Source organism: Carassius auratus, unplaced genomic scaffold (assembly GCF_003368295.1).
Source record: "Carassius auratus strain Wakin unplaced genomic scaffold, ASM336829v1 scaf_tig00007853, whole genome shotgun sequence".
NCBI lineage: Eukaryota > Metazoa > Chordata > Actinopteri > Cypriniformes > Cyprinidae > Carassius > Carassius auratus.
The window spans coordinates 159155-174848 of record NW_020523881.1 but is presented as its reverse complement, the minus strand read 5'-3'; the positions used below and the strand labels follow the sequence as shown (position 1 = coordinate 174848).

General features: G+C 34.5%; 2 protein-coding genes across 9 annotated transcripts in view; one reads left to right on the top strand and one right to left on the bottom strand.

Annotated features, from left to right (window-relative positions):
• The window catches only part of LOC113071680 (uncharacterized), a 35398-nt gene extending 22445 nt beyond the window's left edge, over positions 1-12953 (bottom strand). The window contains exons 1-4 of the mRNA XM_026244972.1: positions 12779-12953; positions 7273-7605; positions 6461-6796; positions 4287-4601 (exon numbers count right to left, since the gene is read on the bottom strand). Coding sequence (XP_026100757.1) covers positions 4287-4601; positions 6461-6796; positions 7273-7605; positions 12779-12818 — 1024 coding nt within the window. The 5' untranslated portion in view covers positions 12819-12953. The remainder of the gene's footprint in view (positions 1-4286; positions 4602-6460; positions 6797-7272; positions 7606-12778) is intronic.
• A 2-nt stretch (positions 12954-12955) lies between these two features.
• LOC113071685 (hepatocyte cell adhesion molecule-like) overlaps positions 12956-15694 on the top strand; it is an 89633-nt gene continuing 86894 nt past the window's right edge. For 2 of the 8 annotated variants that reach the window (XM_026244978.1, XM_026244979.1), the window contains exons 1-3: positions 12956-13162; positions 13363-13686; positions 13892-14170. In XM_026244978.1, coding sequence (XP_026100763.1) covers positions 13123-13162; positions 13363-13686; positions 13892-14170 — 643 coding nt within the window. In that variant the 5' untranslated portion in view covers positions 12956-13122. Of the gene's footprint in view, positions 13163-13362; positions 13687-13891; positions 14171-14236; positions 14349-14444; positions 14507-15133; positions 15251-15694 lie in introns of those variants that run through there. The other 6 variants (XM_026244982.1, XM_026244980.1, XM_026244981.1 and 3 more) reach the window with 6 other exon arrangements.

Genomic DNA, 15694 nt, shown 5'->3' with positions numbered 1-15694 from the left:
GAAGATCCGTCAATGTGCATTTGGTTCGTTATGTTCAGATGTTCAGTAACTTAGCGGTTATGTTAGGAGTTTTCACTCTTCTTTGTGTCAGAGGTTATTTACACATATATAATAAATACTTATATAATTTATTTCGTGATGCAAATCAGAATTTTCATCAGCTGTTACTCCAGTTTTCAGAGTTATGATCCTTCAAAATATAAATCTAATATATTGATTTATTACCAGTGCTGGAAACCGTTTTGCTGCTTAATATTTTTTTGGATTATTTGATGAATAGAAAGATAAAAAGAACATCATTTATAGTAAATCAACATATTGGAATGATTTCTGAAAGATTATGTGACATTGAAGACTGGAAAGGCTGATGAAATATATATATTTATACACACACACATACATTTCATACATTTTATCTATATATCTAAATAAAAATAGGCTCAGTATATATGACCCAAAGTAACAAGTAACTAACTACTTGAGTAGATTTTTTATCTGATACTTTTTTACTCTTACTCAAGTAACTATTCAGACTAGTACTTTTACTTTTACTTGAGTAAATATTCCTATAAGAACTTTTACTTTTACTTGAGTACAGTTTTTGGGTACTCTACACCTCTGGTTACAAATATACTTTTTTTTTTTTTTTTATAAAACAATTATGTTTTAGCCTTAAGTGTTATAATTAAGCTAATGTAGATACTCTTGAATGTTTTGAATATGTTTGTTCAAATTCTTAACCGCTTCTTAAATAAATAAAAACTAAAGTGACTGTGAGGAAAGTTTGTTTAGAAATGCTTGTTATTCAACAGACTTATTAAACCAATGTAACATTTCATGAGAATGAACACAATCCTGTTGTTTGCAGAGAAGCCTATCTTTTCATTTTATATGCAAACAATGTTCATGAAGCCGAAGTCACAAAAACAGGCTACTAATGTTTTTAAAGGGGTCATCAGAATATGTGACCCCATTGTTATGTACAGTATAGTATTTCCAGTACAGGTAAATTCCTGACACAACAATCAAACCATTTCAGGTAAACTTCTCTGTCCTTCCATGTACATTTTTTTGTGGTTTTACCACAAATGCAAAATACATTTACAAATGAATACAACCAGTGCTTTAATTTGCAATGAAATGCTTTATTTTCCAAACAATGTGAGGTCATATCAGATTAAAAGTACTTTTAACTAAACAAAAATGTAAACACTAATAATGTAAAGGCAGGGGATTGACGCGCTGGCCAGCTATAGAGCATCATGGGGTCAGGCTCTTGTACACATTGCATGTGGCACCTCCGGTCACATATGTCACACTGAATCTGTAACAACAAAGTTAATAATGATTCCAAGATATTCAGGGTGAATATCTGAGATACAGTAAAACATATAGGTAGCTGTGATACATATACTGTGTGTATATCATCTGAAGAAAGCTGTACGATGCATGAATGGGGCCTTAGAATGATCAAGCACTGAATTATTATTTTTTATCCTGTTTTGGAGCCGTCAGGAACACAATGAGATGCCTGTATTTTCGTTCATTTTATTTTGTTAGGCTAAGATAGTGCTTAAAGTCTTCTTTTTGTTTTTGTTGTTGTTGTTGTTGTTGTTTAGGCATTTTCTGTCTTGGAAGCTTGTGATGTGACATTTAGGGGAAAATGTCCTGAACGCTCCCACAATAAATGAAAATTAATTGTAGTCCTTGTTGCTGATATTCATCTGTTGCATGTTGCTCCTCTCTGCTCCTTCTGTAAAATGAACAAAAATACAGCTGTCATCCCTGTCTGTTCTAAAACAGGAGCCCATCTCATACAAAACAATCGCCTACTAATGCATGCATTCAACACATTACCTTTTAAAACTGATAAACTATCAAATTAATAATAAAGAAAAAGGAATTATTGTCTCTCTTTACATTTTACCTTTTAATACTGATATAATAATAACTACAGAAAAGGTAAAGAGATAAAAACCAACAAAGTGTTGTGTGTAAAAGTATCTTGACTAGTTTTAAAACAGCAATTGTAATGAAACGGGATGCTAACACTTCTGGATCCTCTCAACACAACACATGCACACTCTCTCAGTCTTGTACGGATGTGACTTTTAAAAGATGCACAAACGCAGAAAAAGCCAATCCACTTCTTCAGTCAATTATGAGCAGGACCCTGGAGTAAAGAGAGAGAGCAACTGGACACAGAGAAGAGAGACAATGCACACAAAACACAATTTCACACTATTATTTTTAAAATAGAAAGTACAAATGTACAAATTAAAACGATTAGAAAATTAATAAATAAATGCCAGTTAAATATTTTAAAAGTTGTACTGTTCATATGAAAACTTTTTAAAGTTTTTAGTGTATTTTTATTTATAAAGTACACAGTGCATTTAGAGAACATCAAAGTCTTTCTGTGTGAATGAATTTCCCTTAGACTATATGTGTGTGTTGATGTAAAGAAATCTTTTTTGAACAGTTCATTTGCCGCACGTGACCAGACTGTAGAGATGTGCACGGGTGCCACGAACCTGCGTTTGCACCCAATTCTGAGTTCAAGCCGAACAGTGACAACAGCGCCCACTAGGGTCACAGAATACGATGGACACATAATTTGGTTTCGGTTTCGGTTTCCATAACCACGTGATCTGTGACAGGCTGCAGCTGGGTGTAGGCTACTTGAGGAAGTCCGGGAAGCAAATTAACCTTTTTCCACATTTGACCACAAGCTGTCATTAGTGTGCAACGAGTTGCAAAGCTTTGAGTAATGAGAAAGTTTTTATAAAAAAAAAACCCCATCTAGGTCTGGCTGTTTTACCAGCTGGCCTGTAAACCTGTGACCCTTGACCCCACACATGCAACATATTCTACTATTCTGATTCTTTTCATCCATGAAAGATGAGGCACAATGTTTTATCCTGTTTCCCAATTTTTCCCCCAATATATTTTCATAAAGATGGAAATGAAATGCTCATACCTATGATGAATTAATTGACCATTTTATTGAATTCAGCTAGAAAATATATACGTTTTTTTTTTCCAGTGTTTTTCCATGACAGATAAGTGATGGTTTCTGTGGCGTGGTGAGAAGTGAGGGCTGTGCTGAATGTGACTTCTGAGGAGAAGAAACACATTCAGTAGTCATAACCAGAAGCTCTGATGACTGGAGAAGAACCTCTAGGACCTCCAGACTAGAGTTTATGGAAGATGAGCTCCAAGCCCAAATATAAGGTTTGTGCATTTAACTTGAAATTAAACATTAATGCTTATGGTGCAATATGTGACCATTGTTTTGAGTTCAGTTATGTTAATACTAATGTTTTTACAGGTTTTTTATAGAACAAATTCAGTCAGATTGAGGTTTAACGTTCTGTACAAACTCTCAACGATAGATTACTGCTATATCTGTTCAGATTCAGTTTCCTCTGAAGATTTCATTGTGTCACAGAGCATACAGCATGAAGCAACAGATTTAACATATTTGAAGATTTATTCAAATGGTTAACAAAATAGAATAATACAAATAGCAGTGAATAATAATGCAAGGAACAACACAATGTGGTCATACCAAGAACATCAGCCTGGATATGATCAGATACAGGGTGAATTATTCCTTTGATTATAATAAAACAGAACATGCATAGTTTGAGAAATACTGCTGTGATTCACATATTTTAATGTCAGATCAACTGAATTATACACAGACAGTTGATAAACAATTTTTACTTAAAACACCTGGTTACTTACTATTGACAGTAACAATGAATCTCTTGTATGAAGTCTGTTTGTCGCTGCTGATCTTCGCTGTATAAAGTCCAGAGTCTGTGGTTCTGGTGTTTGTGATGATCAGAGATCCAGTCTGATCCAGCTTCAGTCTGTCTCTGAATCTCTCAGTTTCATCATATAGTGATGAGCTCTTGGCCTCTATATCAGCTTTAGCTATGAGTTTTCCTTCATCTCCAAACCTCCACACTATCAGCTCATCTCCTTGTATTTGAGGAACATGAAGAGTGACAGGATCTCCCTCCGTCACTGACATGAGCTTCATTTCAGTTACACCAGCAGCAATAACAGATGGAGAGTCTGCAAAAATCATATTCATAAATCATAAGGCATATGCAGATAAAATTTGTCATATAATTTCATAAGACTGGTGAACACGTTACAAGTAATGTTGGCTGTTATTTAAGTAACAGTTTAATTTAGTTCAATTCATAAAACAAAAAGAAACATTTCATTATTTTTGAAGAATTCAACGATATTTAAAGATAAATAAAGCTCACCATAGACAGTGACAGTAAATTTCATAAGTGAGATCCCAGTGCTGTGGTCGACCTGTAGCTTATAAAGTCCAGAGTGTTTGGTTCTCATGTTCCTGATGGTCAGAGATCCAGTCTGATCCAGCTGCAGTCTGTCTCTGAATATCTCAGTGTGACTGGGATATGAGATCTCTTTTCCATCGATTTGAGCAATGACTGGATCACCAAACCTCCACTGTATCTGAATAAATCCCTGTATTTGAGTGAGATCAGGGTTCAGAGTGACAGAATCTCCCTCCATCACTGACTTCACTTCACCTGTTTCAGCACCAAACACACCTGAAGAACAAACAGAAACAGTTTCTCAGAAATTCAACTCATATAACACTGCTAATAATGTTAAAAAACTGATTAGATCAGCTGAGATTATTCTAGGGATGTTATCTGACCTTAATTAATTTCCGTACACATTACATTTCCATTTAATTATTTAGAAGATGCTTTTATTCAAATTGACTTAAAAATGAGGATAGAATAAGTAATCAAAACAGCTAAAACATATCAAGTGTTGTAATAAAAAGTGATGAGGACGTTGAAGATCTTGATGAAGATGTTTATTGCAGCATAGCAGTGACAAAGTTCATGTAGTACCTTGGGTTCAATGGAGTCAGAATGAACCCAGAACATCCTAAAGTCAAACCTTTTATACATTTTCAGTTTACTACCCTTCATGTAAATCAAGTTGCTCCTGTTGTAACAGATTTAGTTTCTATGTTAGTTCTGACAACTCTTTTTCTGAGGTGGTTCTCAGTGTCCCACACCATTCCCATTCTACAATTGGTCACCATTTGATCACGTGATCATCCCAAATGGTCTACCAACAACATAACTCTTGACTTTCTTCTTCAATATAATATGGTTAATATGGGTGCAACTCTTTACTGTCCCAGTACAACAGAAATCACTTAAAAAATGTTGTGCCTCTAGTGCCTCTTCATTACTCTCCAATATAGGATGAAATTAAATTAAATAAAAAGTGGATGTTAACTGTGACAAGATTGGAAATAAGACAAACCTTTTCTAGATTCCGAGACTCTCCCACTGATTTATATTTATATTAATATAGATCAGTGAACTCACCATTATGGTGTCATCTAGCAACATTTTGAGACCAGTTTTAGCTGCTTTCAACTGAAAGGAGTTGGCTACACCAGTCAGTGTTTTTTCCTCAAATTTTTGATGGTTTAAATGAAATGTAGGGTCATAAAAAATGTAAATGTAAAAATGTTGGGTCACTACCTTCCATCTTGATGGAAGCAGTTCTGTGCAGATGACGTATGAGGTCGGCATTACACATGCACCGGTGAGTCTCATGGAAACCAACATTTGTTTATAGGATCAAAAGAAGCACATTTATCTTACTTTAGCAAAAGAAAACCAGTCTCCTCTTGACTTATATCAAAATCCTCTGACATTCTTCTGTACAAATCCTCGTTTTGTACTTCTAATTGTGACCGTTGTTTTGTTTTGAACTCTCCCCTTCACTTCTGCGTTAGTCACTTCTGAGCAGCGCATTTGTAACGCCGAACTCATACGTCATCCACCTGGAGCTGCTTCTCTGTGCAACTGTTGGTGCAAGCTAAATTAAAGTGATTATTACATTTTAAATATGGTTATTTTCTTAGAAAAATGCTTTGATTCACTACAGGAGTCCCCCCCCCCCCCCAACCCTAAGCCCCCAGTGCTGTGTAAGGCACTTTTTTTACTATGGATGGATGCACATTATTTCACTTCTTTTGGACTGATGCACCCCAACACCCGCTTTTCATTTTTGGGTGAACTAACCCTTTAACTCCAGGAATCAGAATCTTTCTTGGAATTTACAGAGTTAAAATTTTACTCTGAGTGGCTTTAAACATAAGGTCCTGGTAAGAAGGTCTTTATATTAATGACTGTGATAATTACATGCGAACATTAAAAATGGAGAAGATTAAACTTAAAATATTTTAAACGATTATAGGAAGCTATAGCCACTCAGTCACTATTTATCACATATCTATTTACAGGTATCAGAAATTGGTATTTAATTGAAATTTACATTTAATTGCACATAAAATGAGCGCTTTTGTATCACATTGGCTGATTATTCACTGGCAGCTAATAAACAATTATATTCAATTGTAAATTGAGTTACTCACCACTGACAGTAACAATGAATCTCTTGTACAAGGTCTGTTTGTTGCTGCTGATCTTCACTTTATATTCTCCAGAGTCTGTGGTTCTGGTGTTTGTGATGGTCAGAGATCCAGTCTGATCCAGCTTCAGTCTGTCTCTGAATCTCTCAGTTTCATCATATAATGATGAGCTCTTGGCCTCTATATCAGCTTTAGCTATGAGTTTTCCTTCATCTCCAAACCTCCACACTATCAGCTCATCTCCTTGTATTTGAGGAACATGAAGAGTGACAGGATCTCCCTCCTTCACTGACATGAGCTTCAATTCAGTTTCAGTCCCAGCAATAACAGATGGAGACTCTACAAGAAACAGATTCATAGACAGAGATTAAACTTAAAACACCGTTACTGGCACTAGAATACCAATGTTTATAGTTGATTATTTTATAATATGTTTACTAAATATGACATATGCAGATTAATAAAAGTCATAATACAATAAAAAAGTAATAATAGGGTCTGTTTGACATGTAGAACAGCAGCTGGCTTACTAATTTGACTGAACATGAGACATCTAATTTCAAATGACCACAGAGGAACTCTTTTTATATTCCTGAACTTGTCAGTGTTCAATTATTTTTTCTATACAACAAGCAATCTTGTTTTGAATAGTTTCAATAAAGTTGCTGAAGGAATGGAAATGTGATGATATTTAGTACAACAGCACTTTGAATCTGTTTATTAAAAAATAATGCCTAAATAGAAACTTGAAAACATTCAATTATTCAGAAAAAAAAAAAAATATATATATATATATATAATAATAATATGCTCACCATAGACAGTAACCCTGAACATAATATATGAGGTTCCAGTGTTGTGGCTGACTTCTGCTTTATAAAGTCCAGAGTGATTGGTTCTGACGTTTGTGATGGTGAGAGATCCAGTCTGATCCAGCTTCAGTCTGCTTCTAAATACCTCATAATCTTCATATAAGATATAATTTCCATCAATCTGAGCGATAGTGGAACCTTTCTCTCCAAACCTCCACAGTAGCAGGACCATCCCTTGTATTTTAGAAAGATCAGGGTTCAGAGTGACAGAATCTCCTTCCATCACTGACACACTCGTCATTTCAGCTTCAGCTAGAGCAATAACAGATGGAGACGCTACAAGAGTCACAGACAGAAAATACATATACTGAACACTGTTACTGGCACGAGAATGCTAAGATTTACAGTTGATTATTTCATTATATGTTTACTACATGCAGTATGACATATGCAGATTAATAAAAGTAATCAGTTTGACATGGACAACAATTATATTCAGATGACTGATTTGATTGGCCATGAAGAATCTTATTTCATATAAAACGCACAAAAACATCACTTGTATGTATCACGGTGCCTGATTGTGTTCAATTGCAATTTCTAATTCTATTCAAGGATTGATCCTCCTTTGACTTGTTTTTACATTTATTCTTTTAGCAGGTGCTTTTATACAAAGCTACTTATAAATGAGAAATGAGTGAATACAGGTGCACCTCTTCACTGCTCCAGAGTAACAGAAATCTGTCTGAAAGTACAAAGGTGGATTGATTCTTTGAACAGGACTCACATACTTCATACACTGAAAAAAGTAATAAGTAAATTTACTTAATTTTTATTTGGCAAGTTTTTGCACAAGCATTTTTCAAGTAAATTTATCACATTTGTAAATTAAGTAAATCTACTTAACTAAGTTAAGTAAAAAAAATAAAATAATAATAAGTACATTTTATTGAGTAAAATTTAATTAAATAATATTAAATTAATGCATTTAGCAGACACTTTTATCCAAAGCGTCTTAGAGTGCATTCAGGCTAACAATTTTCACCTATCATGTGTTCCCGAGGAATCGAACCCCCAAACTTGCACTTGCTAATGCAATGTTCTACCACTGAGCTACAGGAACACTTCAAGAATTTGTGAAAAATAAGTGAAAATTTCACTTACTTACTTTTTTTATTTTGGAAAAGTTTTTACAATAACAAAAAACCCGAAACAGATATTCTAGAAATTTCTAAATGTAAAATATTTTTTTTCAAAACAGTTTTATCAAATGAGGGTAAATAAGTCTCTCACTTCTGTCCCTTTAAACCAGTTTACAGCAAAGACAGCACGAAGGACTGGATGCACATGATAAATATTCTGCAATTAAGAAAACAGACAAAAGAAATAGCACTGTAAAACCCGATAAGTAAACTTTACTCAAACCGTTTGAGTAAATAGATTGCCTTGATTTAAACCATGTAAGTTTTAAAACTTTGCATTCAAGTAATGAAGTGATTAACTAAGTGCTGATTGAGAATTAGTGATGAACAGCTGCTGTTAACAAACAGAATTACTGAAGAAAAGAGAAACACAAGAACTACTACAACTGACTTCAGACACAGACTTAGATGAAATCAACTGAAATAAAATACATGAAATCTCTCAAGATCTGATTAAACAACCCCACAAACAGCATCACCAGCTCCACTTATTAATAACCAGACTGACTTTATTTCTGTCAGACGTCTACAGAAGATCTTATTGAGAATGAACTAAGGTTTAGATGTTGATTTATTGTTTCATTTGAAGTAACCATGTTAGAGATCAGTGTTTGCTTTAGTTGGGCTCTTGACCCTTGATTTCTGTCTTAGTATTTTCTCTGGCTGTTATAACTGTGTGTTTCTGAAACACATTTGTTGTAACTCAAAAGCCCAGAAGAAAAGCCATCAGGTGTTAAACTTTACCTAGGTGTAGGTTGTTATACTTTATATTGGTGATGATAATCATCAATTATTTATGTGTATGGAGTCTAATGAAGTAGGTGTTGTGTAATTAGTAGATGATTCTAGTAAAAGTGACATTAAGAGCCAGTGATTCTGTGATAATCAGTTAATATAAAAATGACTTTCTAAACATTTTTGTACACATACATTTTTCTTCTATGCCAGTAGTTGGTCAAACACAGACATCAATAATCAGAATATGAACCTCTACAATGGTGACGAAAAAAAAAACATGCTGCAATGCATGCTGGGTACTATTGTAGTACAGAACTCATCCATGGCTCCCAGCATGCTCTGCAGCATTTTTTTATGGTCACCATTGTTGAGGTTCATATTCTGATTATTGATGTCTGTGTGTGACTGTTTGATACCGAAGAAGACCACACTGTTTGAAAAGTCATTCATATTAACTGATCATCACAGAACCATTTTCTCTTAGAATCACTTTTACTATAATCAATCAAATTACACAACACAGAGATTAGACTCCGTACAGTTCAATAAATGATGATTATCATCACCGACATAAAGTATAACAACCTACACATAGGTACAGGCTAACACCTGATGGCATTTCTTCTGGGCTTTTGAGTTATAACAAACATGTTTTAGAAACACACAGTTATAACAGCCAGAGAAAAGACTAAGACAGAAATCAAGGGTCAAGAGCTCAACTAAAGCAAACACTGATCTCTAACATGGTTACTTCAAATGAAACAAATCAACATCTAAACCTTAGTTCATTCTCAATAAGATCTTCTGTAGACGTCTGACAGAAATAAAGTCAGTCTGGTTATTAATAAGTGGAGCTGGTGATGCTGTTTGTGGGGTTGTTTAATCAGATCTTGAGAGATTTCATGTATTTTATTTCAGTTGATTTCATCTAAGTCTGTGTCTGAAGTCAGTTGTAGTAGTTCTTGTGTTTCTCTTTTCTTCAGTGATTCTGTTTGTTAACAGCAGCTGTTCATCACTAATTCTCAATCAGCACTTAGTTAATCAATTAATTACTTGAATGCAAAGTTTTAAAACTTACAGGGTTTAAATCAAGGCAATCTATTTACTCAAACGGTTTGAGTAAAGTTTACTTATCGGGTTTTACAGTGCTATTTCTTTTGTCTGTTTTCTTAATTGCAGAATATTTATCATGTGCATCCAGTCCTTCGTGCTGTCTTTGCTGTAAACTGGTTTAAAGGGACAGAAGTGAGAGAATTGTTGTGTCATATTCAACATTAAAAAAATAAAACAATTTAAACAACATAAACATCATGACAAATGGTTCAGCACCTGTGTTGCACTTTTAGGGTTAACAATGCTTTGCTCAGGCTGAGTATATGTTGATCTAGGGGAAAAGCTTTTGCTCTTTTGCACATCAATGGACTGACTATAATTTACAAGTTTCTCAACTGTATGTTGTTCCTTGAACACATAACCTAGTAAATAAATGTATTTGCTTTAATGTTTTGATAAGCAGCGACTGTAATGGAGTCAGATCACATGCTGTCAGTTCTGCACGTCATCCTTCAGCTGCTCTTTGTTCTGATTACTGGTTCAAAATAGAAGCAGAAGTTTTCAGTTTTGTGCAACACACACACACACACACACACACACACACACACACACACAGTGTGTTATCTCTAACCTTCTCTCAAATTCACTGATCCACCACACCACACAACTTTTTTTGGTTCATTATTTTACATTTTGTCATGTCTCGAGGGGCTGCACTAACGTTCATATGTTAAAGTGATAACCACTGATGGCTTCTCATTATGCTTATAGGCAAATGTACATAGTTTGTAAAATAGTGCTTCGCTTTTAATGAAAAATAGCAGCCTAAAGTATTGCATTGTAGAGTGGTCATGAATAGGCCTGCTTTACAAAGTATTATAATTTAGATGGGGTTTTAGTCTGTAAAAAAAAATTAAATAAAAAAAACAGCATTTGTTTTTTAAACCGATATAAAGTTGGTTCAACATTTGATGTTTCGTTAATTTAGTTAATTCTTTAACAATTTAGCACAATGACAAGAAACTGTGTTGTTATTGTTTTCAAATGTAGAAGAGAACACACATTGTGTTTTCTTAGTTTTAATCTGCCTTAACAAATTATAACTGATATACCTTATAATGTAAAAGTGCAGGACAGGGACCGTCTGCAAAGTGCAAAACAAAGAGAAAAAAGCCATTATTCCATCTAAATGCTTCACTTGTGAAATGTATACAAAATAAATCTCAAATCAAATGGGTGTGTCTTATTATTTGTTCTTAAAAGAACAATAAGATTTGGTTTTATTCACATAACTGTAGCACAACAAAAGTTATTGAAATGTACCAATTGAGAAAAAGCTTGCAAAGCAAGTTTGACATGCAGAAGTTTAAATACATTAATTCAGAAAGCATACAGTTTGATATGTAAACGTCAAGGGATGTGTCTTGTTACTTGTTCAAAGAACAATATTTACAACCATCTTTTACGTAGTATGTAAATCAGGATGCATATTATTGAATTAAATTTGAATCTGTTAACACACTCATTTTTAAAACATACATATTTCATCTCAACTTAAATGGGTGTGTCTTGTTACTGGCTTCTAGAAGATCATTTTGATGGTGGTTTCAGCCACAGAACTAAAATAGACACATTCAGTGTCCTGAATTACATATGAGAGTAAAACCTGAAATTAAATGTTAGAAATCAGAAACAAGACACACGTTTTGAAGTTGAAAAAGAATACTTTATTGATCTTAAAAGAAATTCTAACTTTGAATGTCAAACTTATTCAAAACAACTGCAGTACATTCCTCTAGGGGGCAGTAACACTGGAGACTCGAAGGAAAGCTGTGCAAGCAATTTTCCGAATGTCAATAGCATGACTTCGGCATCACTTTCTACAATGAAAACTACTGCAAAATATAATTTATTAAATCTACAACAAGACACAGCCATTGTAGCTGAGATATAAGGCTGTATTTATTTTTAAATAAATGATGTAGTGTTTTCATCTTCAATAGTATCTGTTCTGTTATAGTTCTGTGGCTAAAACCAACATCAAAATGTTTGTGTACTCTGTAACAAGACACACCCACTGAACTGGTGTAATAAAACTGGTTGTGTAATAAATTAATTTATATAAAAAAATAGATTTTCAAATTCAAGTCAAAACAACTGCAAAACAACACTCTTCGCCAGTGTTGTCTTATTTGTTGAATTTAAATAGCATGTTTTCTGTATGTATATCTATATATATATAACAGTATGGTGGGAAAAACTATCGTTTTTGTCATTATCATGTACTTTGTAGACGGTCCCTGACTAGTCTTTATGTGTCGCAACAAATCGAGGAGGAATAAGACAAATAAACTGCGACGTGTGTTCAGTTCTACGTACTAATGCTTTTCAGATAAGCCATTTTTGTAAAATTTTACCCATCCACTAAGAATTTATACATGTTTTTTTTTGCGGCTGAATATCTGTCTTATATCCAACATCAATGGTAATATACAGAGAACTGAAGCCATATTTACCAGCCAGATTCCATGAGAACAAAAAGTAGAAAATAAACATTATCTTCAACAGATCTCCTAACAGTTTCACAGCAGAAATATGACAATGATCAGGTCCTGACACTCTTGAAATGTTGAACGCAGCTGTTGTTCTGTAGAGAAACTCTGCAGTGAGTGTGAATAAACTGTAGGTCAAACGGTGTGATCTGGAGAAGTCATATTGAGTCGGTGAAGGGAGGAGCTGCTGGAGGAGTTTCTTCACTAAACTACTTCACTTCAGACCGACAGCTTCACTGGCTTTATGAACAATTCAAGGTTTGCTATCACAGTTCTGTTGTGAAGCTGCCTTGCAAACTGCTGAAGAAATGATCATTTACATTTATTTGTTTTCATGGAGTCTGGCTGGTGAGGATCTGCATGACTTCAGTTTTTTTTTTTTTTATATTAAAAGTTGGCCACAAATATAATTCTGTTATTTTTTATTCCATAATTCATTTTGTCTTTAATATTAACGTTCTATCTGTCTAAACTTACTTAAATACTTCTGTGAAGAATAAAAACTTTCAGAAATTATTTTTCTGAGTTATTCTGTGTTTTTTCATCAGGTGTGTTTGGTGTTGATTCAGTGAAGTCCGTGTCAGTGACGGAGGGAGATTCAGTGCGTCTAAACCCTGATCTTACTGAAATAGAGAGAGACGAGGAGATAACGTGGAAATATAACACCATTATGATAGCTAAAACCTACGGGAAGGACAGTAAGAGCAGGTTTTATGAAGGTAGTGCTGATGGGAGATTCAGAGACAGACTGAAGCTGGATCAGACTGGATCTCTGATCATCACAAACACCAGAATCACAGACTCTGGAGAATATAAAGTATTCAGCAAAACATCAGAGACTCCACTCAACATCTTCAGTCTCACTGTCTACGGTGAGTAGAGAATTACTTACCAGGATTTTTATGCACATCTTTGGACAATAATCTCTTTTAGAATTGATTATATAATATAAGTGTTTTTTCCTCATAACTTACTCAACTTGTGTTCTCTTCAACTTTATTTACATCTGAAATATCAAATGGCAATTATCACATCATATTATTTTTCTGAGTTGTATTTATCCCCTTGTGTTTTCAGCTCATCTGTCTGTTCCCGTCATCAGCAGAGACTCTTCACAAAATTCATCATCCTCCTCATCATCATGTTCATTTCTGTGTTCAGTGGTGAATGTGAGTGATGTGTCTCTCTCCTGGTACAAAGGAAACAGTTTATTGTTCAGCATCAGTGTGTCTGATCTCAGCAGAAGTCTTTCTTTACATCTGGAGTGTCTGGATGATTTCTACAGCTGTGTGGTGAACAATCCCATCAGAAACCAGACCACACATCTCAACACTGATCTCTGTCAGACATGTTCAGGTATGTCTGTGATAATATTGAGTGTTTATGAACACATTCACTCACAATAACAACACTCTCCTTCAGATCCTCCAGACTCTGTATCTCTGATAGTGTTGATCTCTGCTGCTGCTGGTTTTCTGTTGATTGTCGTTGCAGTCGGGATCTTCTTCATCTGCAGGAAACACAGACCAAGAAGGCAAGTATTGTCTACTGCATGTGTGTGTGTGTGTAATAATGTAAAACAATAGTTTACAATAATAGTAACAATTGTTTCTGTTATATTTTGTTACAGTTCAGACCGGTGACAGAGAGATCACTTCTGCTGATCCAACATTTTACAAAAGACATAAATCAGTAAGAGAATATATTTCTGTCTATGATGTTTCTGTATTATTTTAGCAGTGAGTGTGTGTTTAATGATTTACTCTGCTACATTTATATTGTAGGGTCACACAAGTCCATCAGAGGCTTTACAATATTGTCACATCACAAACTAACATCATCCAAGACTCATCTTTTCCCTCCAAAATGGGAAATTATATTATAGGCAAATTATAGGCCAATTTTAACCTAATTAAAATATTTAAAACAATAAAGAAAGAGAGAAATACTAATATTCCCTCCATATGTAACACAATCTCATGCGATTTCATAAGTAAATTATGTTCTGGTTAGTTGTTTGGTAATTTGTATATATTTGTGAAATCTTATTTATCTGCTTATACCCCGTAATGAGAACGTTTACACATGGACCTTCATGCTCACATTTCTGTAATAATGGGAAGTTTTTGTATGGTTCACCGTACAAATTCATATGAAATCTCCACGTTGTATCTTATAGTTAAATTTTCCTGTGAGATCAGATCGTCTGTTCTCCAGAATATTTAAAACCTGGTTTGAAGAAAATAGCAGATTCTTGCCATGAAGAGGACCTAGATAAGTTTGATAAATAAGTCAGTGGATGTTTGTGTTTTCTTTCAGAGAGCTACAGAGCAGGATAATGTGGTGTACGCAGGAGTCTCAAGACGCTGATAAACTCTTGAACAAAATGTGATTCTGTTTTTGATTACTAACTTAATACCAAACACAGAGACAGGAGACAGAATCCCATGTTCTTTGTGAATAGAGATAAATGCCCATTAAATGTCATTTTGTCATAGTTACACATATATTTGAAAAAAGAAAGTTTACTGTTATTATTTCACTCTATGCCAGAATATTTTTGTGAGTTTGCCTGTCTGTGCTCTCTCTCTCTCTCTCTCTCTCTCTCTCTCTCTCTCTCTTTCACCCTCCCTTTCTCTCCCCTCGTCCTTTCCCTTCCTCTCTTCTGTGCTCTCTCTCTCTCTCTCAATGTCTACACACATCCGCACTCTTGTATATTTCCTCATGAGTTCAGATGTTCAGAACAGGACGGGGGCTATAGGCCCGAAGGTTATTGAGTTTGGTCTTTGCCAGATGTGCTCCTAATATGGTCAGAACTTCCTGTCTGTATTCTCATTTTATATAACATACAGATCTAATCTTTATTCTACGGAATCTAGA